At 47.4% G+C, this 12,159-nt stretch overlaps 1 protein-coding gene across 1 annotated transcript in view; it reads left to right on the top strand.

Annotated features, from left to right (window-relative positions):
• The window catches only part of LOC141065429 (uncharacterized), a 112,233-nt gene that overhangs the window by 62,260 nt on the left and 37,814 nt on the right, over positions 1-12,159 (top strand). Inside the window, exon 4 of the mRNA XM_073557926.1 lies at positions 4,993-5,071. Coding sequence (XP_073414027.1) covers positions 4,993-5,071 — 79 coding nt within the window. The remainder of the gene's footprint in view (positions 1-4,992; positions 5,072-12,159) is intronic.

Raw genomic sequence — 12,159 nt, 5'->3', positions numbered from 1 at the left:
TTATACAGTATACACTGGAGGATTCTGGATAATGGGAGGAGACTGCTGGGAGATTATACATTGTACACTGGAGGATTCTGGGTGATGAGAGGAGACTGCTGGGAGATTATACAGTGTACACTGGAGGATTCTGGGTGATGAGCGGAGACTGCTGGGAGATTATACAGTGTACACTGGAGGATTCTGGGTGATGAGCGGAGACTGCTGGGAGATTATACAGTGTACACTGGAGGATTCTGGGTGATGAGAGGAGACTGCTGGGAGATTATACAGTGTACACTGGAGGATTCTGGGTGATGAGAGGAGACTGCTGGGAGATTATACAGTATACACTGGAGGATTCTGGGTGATGAGAGGAGACTGCTGGGAGATTATACAGTATTCACTGGAGGATTCTGGGTGATGAGAGGAGACTACTGGGAGATTATACAGTGTACACTGGAGGATTCTGGGTGAGGAGAGGAGACTGCTGGGAGATTATACAGTATACACTGGAGGATTCTGGGTGAGGAGAGGAGACTGCTGGGAGATTATACAGTGTACACTGGAGGATTCTGGATGAGGAGAGGAGACTGCTGGGAGATTATACAGTATACACTGGAGGATTCTGGGTGAGGAGAGGAGACTGTTGGGAGATTATATAGTATACACTGGAGGATTCTGGGTGATGAGAGGAGACTGCTGGGAGATTATACAGTGTACACTGAAGGATTCTGGGTGATGAGCGGAGACTGCTGGGAGATTATACAGTGTACACTGAAGGATTCTGGGTGATGAGAGGAGAATGCTGGGATATTATACAGTATACACTGGAGGATTCTGGGTGATGAGAGGAGACTGCTGGGAGATTATACAGTGTACACTGAAGGATTCTGGGTGATGAGAGGAGAATGCTGGGAGATTATACAGTATACACTGGAGGATTCTGGGTGATGAGAGGAGACTGCTGGGAGATTATACAGTATACACTGGAGGATTCTGGGTGAGGAGAGGAGACTGTTGGGAGATTATACAGTATACACTGGAGGATTCTGGGTGATGAGAGGAGACTGCTGAGAGATTATACAGTGTACACTGAAGGATTCTGGGTGATGAGCGGAGACTGCTGGGAGATTATACAGTGTACACTGAAGGATTCTGGGTGATGAGAGGAGAATGCTGGGAGATTATACAGTATACACTGGAGGATTCTGGGTGATGAGAGGAGACTGCTGGGAGATTATACAGTGTACACTGAAGGATTCTGGGTGATGAGAGGAGAATGCTGGGAGATTATACAGTATACACTGGAGGATTCTGGGTGATGAGAGGAGACTGCTGGGAGATTATACAGTATACACGGGAGGATTCTGGATGATGGGAGGAGACTGCTGGGAGATTATACAGTATACACTGGAGGATTCTGGGTGATGAGAGGAGACTGCTGGGAGATTATACAGTATACACTGGAGGATTCTGGGTGATGACAGGAGACTGCTGGGAGATTATACAGTATACACTGGAGGATTCTGGGTGATGACAGGAGACTGCTGGGAGATTATACAGTATACACTGGAGGATTCTGGATGATGGGAGGAGACTGCTGGGAGATTATACATTGTACACTGGAGGATTCTGGGTGATGACAGGAGACTGCTGGGAGATTATACAGTATACACTGGAGGATTCTGGGTGATGAGAGGAGACTGCTGGGAGATTATACAGTGTACACTGGAGGATTCTGGGTGATGAGAGGAGACTGCTGGGAGATTATACAGTGTACACTGGAGGATTCTGGGTGATGAGCGGAGACTGCTGGGAGATTATACAGTGTACACTGGAGGATTCTGGGTGATGAGCGGAGACTGCTGGGAGATTATACAGTGTACACTGGAGGATTCTGGGTGATGAGAGGAGACTGCTGGGAGATTATACAGTATACACTGGAGGATTCTGGGTGATGAGAGGAGACTGCTGGGAGATTATACAGTGTACACTGGAGGATTCTGGGTGATGAGAGGAGACTGCTGGGAGATTATACAGTATACACTGGAGGATTCTGGGTGATGAGAGGAGACTGCTGGGAGATTATACAGTGTACACTGGAGGATTCTGGGTGATGAGAGGAGACTGCTGGGAGATTATACAGTATACACTGGAGGATTCTGGGTGATGAGAGGAGACTGCTGGGACATTATACAGTATACACTGGAGGATTCTGGGTGATGAGAGGAGACTGCTGGGAGATTATACAGTGTACACTGGAGGATTCTGGGTGATGAGAGGAGACTGCTGGGAGATTATACAGTATACACTGGAGGATTCTGGATGATGGGAGGAGACTGCTGGGAGATTATACAGTATACACTGGAGGATTCTGGGTGATGAGAGGAGACTGCTGGGATATTATACAGTATACACTGGAGGATTCTGGGTGATGAGAGGAGACTGCTGGGAGATTATACAGTATACGCTGGGGGATTCTGGATGATGGGAGGAGACTGCTGGGATATTATACAGTATACGCTGGAGGATTCTGGGTGATGAGAGGAGACTGCTGGGAAATTATACAGTATACACTGGAGGATTCTGGATGATGGGAGGAGACTGCTGGGAGATTATACAGTATACACTGGAGGATTCTGGGTGATGAGAGGAGACTGCTGGGAGATTATACATTATACACTGGAGGATTCTGGGTGATGAGAGGAGACTGCTGGGAGATTATACAGTATACACTGGAGGATTCTGGGTGATGAGAGGAGACTGCTGGGAGATTATACAGTATATACTGGAGGATTCTGGGTGATGAGAGGAGAATGCTGGGAGATTATACAGTATACACTGGAGGATTCTGGGTGATGAGAGGAGACTGCTGGGAGATTATACAGTATACACTGGAGGATTCTGGGTGATGAGAGGAGACTGCTGGGAGATTATACAGTATACACTGGAGGATTCTGGGTGATGAGAGGAGACTGCTGGGAGATTATACAGTATACACTGGAGGATTCTGGGTGATGAGAGGAGACTGCTGGGAGATTATACAGTATACACTGGAGGATTCTGGGTGATGAGAGGAGACTGCTGGGAGATTATACAGTATATACTGGAGGATTCTGGGTGATGAGAGGAGACTGCTGGGAGATTATACAGTATACACTGGAGGATTCTGGGTGATGAGAGGAGACTGCTGGGAGATTATACAGTATACACTGGAGGATTCTGGGTGATGAGAGGAGACTGCTGGGAGATTATACAGTATACACTGGAGGATTCTGGGTGATGAGAGGAGACTGCTGGGAGATTATACAGTATACACTGGAGGATTCTGGGTGATGAGAGGAGACTGCTGGGAGATTATACAGTATACACTGGAGGATTCTGGGTGATGAGGGGAGACTGCTGGGAGATTATACAGTATACACTGGAGGATTCTGGGTGATGGGAGGAGACTGCTGGGAGATTATACAGTGTACACTGGAGGATTCTGGGTGATGGGAGGAGACTGTTGGGAGATTATACAGTATACACTGGAGGATTCTGGGTGATGAGAGGAGACTGCTGGGAGATTATACAGTATACACTGGAGGATTCTGGGTGATGAGGGGAGACTGCTGGGAGATTATACAGTATACACTGGAGGATTCTGGGTGATGGGAGGAGACTGCTGGGAGATTATACAGTGTACACTGGAGGATTCTGGGTGATGGGAGGAGACTGTTGGGAGATTATACAGTATACACTGGGGGATTCTGGGTGATGGGAGGAGACTGCTGGGAGATTATACAGTATACACTGGAGGATTCTGGGTGATGAGGGGAGACTGCTGGGAGATTATACAGTATACACTGGAGGATTCTGGGTGATGAGAGGAGACTGCTGGGAGATTATACAGTATACACTGGAGGATTCTGGGTGATGAGGGGAGACTGCTGGGAGATTATACAGTATACACTGGAGGATTCTGGGTGATGGGAGGAGACTGCTGGGAGATTATACAGTGTACACTGGAGGATTCTGGGTGATGGGAGGAGACTGCTGGGATATTATACAGTATACACTGGAGGATTCTGGGTGATGAGAGGAGACTGCTGGGAGATTATACAGTATACACTGGGGGATTCTGGGTGATGAGAGGAGACTGTTGGGAGATTATACAGTATACACTGGGGGATTCTGGGTGATGGGAGGAGACTGCTGGGAGATTATACAGTATACACTGGAGGATTCTGGGTGATGAGAGGAGACTGTTGGGAGATTATACAGTATACACTGGGGGATTCTGGGTGATGGGAGGAGACTGCTGGGAGATTATACAGTATACACTGGAGGATTCTGGGTGATGAGAGGAGACTGCTGGGAGATTATACAGTATACACTGGAGGATTCTGGGTGATGGGAGGAGACTGTTGGGAGATTATACAGTGTACACTGGGGGATTCTGGGTGATGGGAGGAGACTGTTGGGAGATTATACAGTGTACACTGGGGGATTCTGGGTGATGAGAGAAGATTTCTGGGAGGTTATGCAGTATACACTGGGGGATTCTGGGTGAGGAGAGGAGACTGTTGGGAGATTATACAGTATACACTGGGGGATTCTGGGTGATGAGAGGAGACTGCTGGGAGATTATACAGTATACACTGGAGGATTCTGGGTGATGAGAGGAGACTGCTGGGAGATTATACAGTGTACACTGGAGGATTCTGGGTGATGAGAGGAGACTGCTGGGAGATTATACAGTATACACTGGAGGATTCTGGGTGATGGGAGGAGACTGCTGGGAGATTATACAGTGTACACTGGAGGATTCTGGGTGATGGGAGGAGACTGCTGGGAGATTATACAGTATACACTGGGGGATTCTGGGTGATGAGAGGAGACTGCTGGGAGATTATACAGTGTACACTGGGGGATTCTGGGTGATGAGAGAAGATTTCTGGGAGGTTATGCAGTGTACCCTGGGGGATTCTTGGTGGTGCTGGTGTCATTGGTTGTTTCTTTGCGCAGGAGTCAGAGTCTTTGGAAGGACACGGGGATCTCTACCAGGAGGTAATGATGGCGGAGCGCCGGCCTCCTGTGTCATCAGGTAAGAGGAGACTCTGGGTTATGGTGACTTGTGTTAGGACCCCTATTTTTCTGGTGACTGTGATAAGCCCTTGTTGTTTTCTTGCCATCTTTCTCCCGTCTGTTGTCTGACTTGAACCTCCACCGATCTGTTTGCCGTGAAATAATGTATAAAGAATGGTAAACGCTTAGTTGTTCTCTTTGAGAGGCGCTAAGTGGTTTGACTTTTGTTTATATAGTGGAGAAGCTGGTCCATAAAGAAGCCGGGGCTCAGTATCATTTTATAGCCATTGCTTTTCGCCGAAATATATATTTTTTGGGGTGAGTAACAAAATATTTATTTTTTTCTTTCCAAACACCAAAACTAATGAGAAAAATGATGTGATGAAACAATGGCTCATAATCGGCCTCCGACGACAGAATGGAAGAATTAACGGAGAGTCGCTCAGTAAAAAGCTTTTGTTGCTGTTTGAGAAAAGCTTTGAAGTATCTTGGGGCGGTGACGACCACAAATAAGAAATAGCACATTTTATTCTGGCCGGCTCCTCACTACCTGAGGTTCGTTTTCGGTGGGTGACATGAGTGGAGAAGCCTTGGCTTATTTCATGACCGCAAAGTCGAAAGGTTTTTTTTTTTTGTCGCCAGTAACATTTTAGTTGTAGAAATTGTAAAATGTATTTCCCATTGCACGTAGACAGTATGGCCCGTGAAGAAGCAATGGTGCTCAGTAGATTAGATGTATGGTCATGTGTAGTGTGTGCCCCATGCCGGGATCATGTGTGGACAAGTCTCACTACCGTGCCCATGTGGGCTAGACCATCCAGCTTCACAGAAGAGAACATCTTCACTGTATGGATCTTGTCACCCAAAAGCCGCAATGTATCATGGGAGCGCTTGAGCTTACAAGAACTCCATGTCTGAGGGCCTGGAGTGGAAGCCGTCTTCTGCCCTGTTGGGGATGGGAAGTTGTCCATCAGGAGTGTGCAGGAGTGATGTCGGAGGAAGTGTGTAAGCATTGCCTTGTGTTTGAACCAGACTTAATGCCAACCGTGGAGGCATCTCCACATGTCCTAGTCTTTAGTTCATCACTGCTGCTCCAAACATTAGCTTAGTGAGTCTTAATGACCTGTGACATCCATGTCCATAATCGCTGCTCCACGTGTGTTCGCTGGTAGAGTGGGCACCCCTCTCTGTGAGAAATAATGGCTGCTGTTTATCATTCAGTAAATCTGAGCGCACGCCTTCATTAAGCGGTCCAGCAGGAATTGCTCCACCAGCCACGAGACTAGGTGGGAGTTGGCTCACAAGTGGGCACATATAGTTGGATGTCTGATGTGCAATGGTGTCTTGACTTGATATTTGTTTTTAAATTGTTTTATTAAACATCAGAGTACAAAGAATGTACAACGTACACAATGGCTTCTGATAACAAGCATTATACATGGCACACATGTTTCCGTCCATAGTAAAATGTAATACAAAGAAGTTGCACACTCTTATAGGTAAACAAGGTAACATGTATATTTCCTTCCTAGCATATGTAAAGGATAATTGCTTATGTATTTCCCCACATGTATATCAATCCAATTTCACAAACCTTGTCATATCATGCAACAGTAGGAACGAACTAAAACTCCTAAACTACAACTACCACTACGTCAACTAATACTCACTATTTCCGCAGCCTGGTTTCCTCTATCATATTATGTCGCATGTGAGGTCTCAGTCTTGCAACGTGAGGTGAGAGGAATTCCACCTCTCCCAGATCTTTTCAAATTTACCCGGGCATCCCCTGTTTTGGTATAACGTGCGCTCATATGGGACAATTGAATTCACCAACTTGATCCAAAATCTAAGGGAAGGACCTAAGCTCCCCATCCACCTCAGTGCCAACGCCTTCCGCGCCATAAACAGCATCTCTCGCAAGAAGACCCCAGCATGGCGATCCCAAATCTCCTCCTCCCACACCCCAAACAAGCAGACCAATGGCTCTAGAGGGACAGGGGCCTGCACCAGGGACGTCAGTAGTGTAGTCACCTCTTTCCAGCCTATGCGGCATCAATAGTAAAAGATAGAATGTTAAAAATTATAAAAAAATAAAAAAAAAAATCGGGGTATATTTACCTTCCGGCGTCCCGCGCTGCATTCCCGGGCCTCAGCGTTCCCAGTAATGCCTTGCGAGACCTGTGATGACGTAGTCTCGCGTTGCTATAGCGATCTCGTGAGACCACGTCATTACAGGGCCTTGCCGCAAGGCATTACTGGGAATGCTAGGCCGGGAATGCAGCGCGGGATGCCGGAAGGTAAATATACCCCGATTTTTTTATTTTTTATTCTTTTTTTTACAGGGGTATGGTACCCAGGGCCTGGAGGACAGTCTCCTCTCCTCCACACCGTGGGTACCAACCGCACATGAGACGGTTAACTTCCCGCATGGTGGGCATAGCCACATGCGGGAAGTAAGCGATTCTCATGCATTCCTATGGGTGCGGAATCGCGGCAATTCTTTGCGATTCCGCACAAAAGAATGATCATGCTGCGATTTTTTCCGCGATGCGATTCCGCCGCGGAAAAAAGCGCAGCATTAGCACAGCATGTGCGGAATACCATAGGAATGCATGGGGGGCGTTCTGTACACGATTTTTAAGCGTTTTCGCGTCGAAAATCGCGGCAAAAACGCTTAAAAATCGCTACGTGTGCACACAGCCTAAACCCTATTACCTTCTTGATTTGTCTCCATATTAATCGTGCCAGCCGGAGCAGGGGCAGCAGACGTGGAGCATTAGTTTTTTCCAACTCAAGGAAACCTAATGGGCACTCCGCTCGTGCAGCGTGAAGCAGGTGGCTTTCAGAATTAGGGAGGCAGTTACCCGGCATCCAGTTATTTAAAGCTTTAGCCTGCCCAGCTATGTAGTATAGGAAAAAATCTGGCAACGCCGCCCGACCTCCCCTCTTTGGTCTTTGTAAAGTGAACAATTTAAGTTTGGGCCTAGTTTTCCCCCAAATAAAGGACGTGACCAAAGAATTAAGATTGACAAAAAGGACTTGGGCACCGCTACCGCACTGTGCTGGAGCGAATGGCTAAATTTAAGGAGTAATATCATTTTAATCAGATTAATGCGTCCAGCCACAGATGATGGGATCCTACTCCAAGACGCAAACTTAGCTTTAACTAGTTCTAACAACGGGTGGACATTAAGTTGTAGATCAAGCGTACTATTGTTAGAGATGTGGACACCCAAATACTTAAAACTAGACACAATAGGCAGCGAGGAGAGAGCATCCAGCTGGAGCATCGGGGTATGGGAAAGGGGTAACAGGGCAGATTTTTCCCAATTTATGTATAAACCTGAATATTCACTATATCTATCTATAAGGGATATCACCTGTGGCAAAGTTTCCTCCACATCATTCAAGAGTATCACCATGTCATCGGCATGTAGGCCTATGGTATTTAACCGACCTGCTATATCTGTACCTGGGATATTAGGGAAGGACCTTATACGCATTGCTAGTGCCTCTTTCGCAAGGGCGAAGTGAGCCGGGGAACGAGGGCAACCCTGACGGGTTTCCCTATGCAACGTGAAAGACTCAGATATAGAATTATTTATTATAATACGGGCCTTAGGCTTCATATATAATATTTTGATCCATGTTATAAATCTACTGCCAAAACCATACCTCTGCAAACATGCGGAGAGGAAAGGCCATTCAAGAGAGTCAAAAGTCTTGGCAGCATCTAACGTTGCCAATGCCCATTTATTATCTGGCACCAGGGAGCTATATTGGACTATTGACTGGACTCTTCTGATGTTAATTGAAGTGCTTTTACCAGGCATAAAACCCGTTTGATCTGGACGTATGAGATTCAATATAATTGAATACACTCTGGTAGCTGTAATCTTGGTGAAAATTTTATAGTCCCCATTTACTAACGAAATGGGATGATAGGATCCACAGTCTAAAGGGTCCTTCCCCTCCTTCCGAAGCACTTTGATATTAGCCCCATAAAAGGACTCAGGCATAGAATTCCCTTCCCATATTGCCCGAAATACCTTCACCAAAAGTGGCGTCAATATATCCCGATACTTCCTATATAGTTCAATAGGGAACCCATCGGGTCCAGGGGGCTTCCCAGAGGCCTTATCTGCTAGAGCATTATCTATCTCCTCTGCGGTGAACACAGCGTCCATAAGGGCCCGTTGCTCCTCCAGTGTGGGGAATGATATATCTGACAAATAGTCTACACATCCCAAAGTGTCAGTCACTTTTAGATTCATGTAGTGACCTGTAGTAGTCCTGAAACCAACCAAGAATCTCCTCGGTCGAAGACACCAGTGTGCCGTCTACCCTGCGAATCTGTAATATTGTATTAGAGGTGTTATGTTGGCGCACCAGATAGGCCAAGAATTTGCCCGTCTGGTTCCCCAATTCAAAATAGGATTGTCAGGTAAAGAATAATTTGCGCTTAGACTTAGTATCCACATGTTAAGTATATAGCCTCTGGGCAGCCAGCCACTCACTCCTGTTCCCGCTAGTCTGGTTAGATACATATGTTGCCTCTGCGTCTTTCAGTCGTTGCTCCACCTCGTCATCCTTTCTTGCAGTTACCCGCTTAATATAAGAGATTGTGGAGGACAAACAGCCCCTCAGGTATGCCTTAAGGGCATCCCAAAATAAATTAATATCTTGAGGTTCCGGGTGGGACGCAATGAAGCAATTCAACTGATCAATCGTTCTATCAGGAGACCCTATCAGTTTTAACCAGAAAGGATTCAACTTCCAAGCTATCCCACTGTTTACTTGCCCATATTTGAGTTTAAGAATGACCGGACTATGGTCTGAGATCCCCCTACTGCCATGCTCTATATCAGCAACCCACATTGCCAGACCGCTAGAACCAAATATATAGTCTATGCGTGATAGAGAGCGTTTAGTGGATGAGTGGCAAGTGTATTCCCTTAACTCAGGGTGACGCACCCTCCACAAATCCAACCACCCGCCACCCCCTATAAATGATGACAACGGAGTTGTAGTCGGTGGAGAGGACCCCCCAGTCGCTTCATCATCCAACCTCAAATTGCAAGGCGGTTGTTCATGACCTTATTAAAGTCTCCCATACAAATAACATCTGCGTCTGGGTAATTAAGGGTAAAACTTATTGCCTTCTGCAGAATGGATATACGAGCCGGGGGAGGATTATAAATACATAAGACCACATATTTCCTGGTGTTTATCAATGCATGGACAAAAATAAAACGACTCTCGCTTCCCATCTGACGTCTTTATGTACCAACAGCGAGACCCCCTCTCGATTAGCTGGTATAGAATGTATGGGCAGACCATTGTACCCAGGGCTTCTGCACACTGCGCCGTATCCCTAGTCAGGTGCGTCTCCACCAAGGCCACAATGTGAGGACGGTACTGTCTGAACTGTGAGAAGACCTTGATCTTTTTACGAGGAGTTTATTCCCCTCACGTTCCATGTCATACATATTAACTCCGACCCCATATTTTACTCCACTGGACATGGTGCATAGTATTACCCGGGCAAAATCTAAGGACATCACCTAGAGACTGAAATTGGTGTCGACTGCGATTATAACCTAAAAAATACCAAAAACCACTACGGAAAAAAGCAAAGTAAATAAACAGCAAACAACATGGGAGTAGAGTTCTGTACTCCCATCACAGAACAAACAAGGGGATACCATCACTGAGCCCAGTGTCTGGTATTGTTGATAACCTGGACGTCTTCGAGGAAAGCTCCAATCCGCCGATTAATAGAAAAATACCAACTAGCATAGATGCGTTAGGATTCTTTTCCAGCAGACCCTCCATGGGATCGCAGTCACTCTGCCGCCTCCGCTGGATCCGTAAAAAACAAAGTAGAACCCCCGTAGACCACCTGGAGCCGGGCCGGGTAAATCATCGAGTACACAACATTTCTCTCCCGGAGATGTCTTTTGACCTCCGTGAACTGTGCCCGCTGCTTCTGGAATTCCATTGAAAAATCTGGGAAAATCGAGATCGTGGCATTGTCAAACTTGATAGGACTCCTCTGCCGCGCCAGACGTAAAGCCACGTCTCTATCCCTGCAGTTGAGGAGGCGCGCCAGAAAGGGTCTAGGTGGGGCTCCAGGAGGAAGAGGCCGAGTAGGGACTCTGTGACCCCTTTCCACCGCAAAGATCGGGGAGAACTCATCGCCCAAAGTGGTTTTAAGCCATTCTTCCAGGAATTGCTCCGGGTGCTGTCCCTCCGATCGCTCCGGCAGGCCGATAATTCGGATATTGTTCCGACGCATCCTATTTTCCAGGTCATCAGCTTTCTGCCTCCACGCGTTCATGGAGCCCGCCACTTTTGTTAGTTTAGCTTCCATGGGTGTGATGGTGTCCTCTTCCTGAGATACCCGCGTCTCTACCTCTGTAATGCGGCCCTTCATGGCTTGCATATCTTGTCGGAGGCGTCCCACCTCGGTGTATACATCCTCTATTTTCCCACACAGAGATGTCCTGGTTAGGGCGATGGCCTGCATGAGTTGTTCAGACGCCTGCTAAAGGGTTAATTCCTCCTGCTCACTCTCCTTCCCACCCTCAGAGGGGCGACACTTACGCTGAGCTTGTGAGGGATTATTTTTATTAGATCTTGAGCCCTCAGCATGGTCTAATCTGGCATATTCCTTTAGCCTTTCGGCCGCTGTTCCAGATCCCTTGGAGCGGCTCATTTTAGCACAATAGGGCACAGCCGGGCAGTGGAAACAGTGCACTCAAGGCCCCCCTGAGTTAGGGCTACAAACGGGTATAATGATGAAATGGTGGCTGCAGGGTCTCCGGAGCAGCACAGACCCGCAGCGTCACTCAGGAAGGCAGTGTCCAGCTCCAGGCGGCAGACAAGGGCCACTATAGCCCAGGGAGAGACCCCCAGGACCCCACAGGGACAACAGCCAGAAAAGGGTTCAAGGTCCCTATAATGATGGTGCTGGCAGGGCAGGCAATATGGCAGAGGGGAACGCGGGGCCCAATCTTCCAGGGCGCACACCGCCTGCTCCCCTCAATCAGTCAAAATGTGCTCTCACCGTCCTGCTGCTCCTCCAGCGCTGCAGCGAGGGAG

This window comes from Dendrobates tinctorius, unplaced genomic scaffold (genome assembly GCF_039654945.1).
Source record: "Dendrobates tinctorius isolate UK_male_01 unplaced genomic scaffold, ASM3965494v1 ptg000251l, whole genome shotgun sequence".
Lineage (NCBI taxonomy): Eukaryota > Metazoa > Chordata > Amphibia > Anura > Dendrobatidae > Dendrobates > Dendrobates tinctorius.
This window is presented reverse-complemented; position numbering and strand designations above follow the sequence as displayed.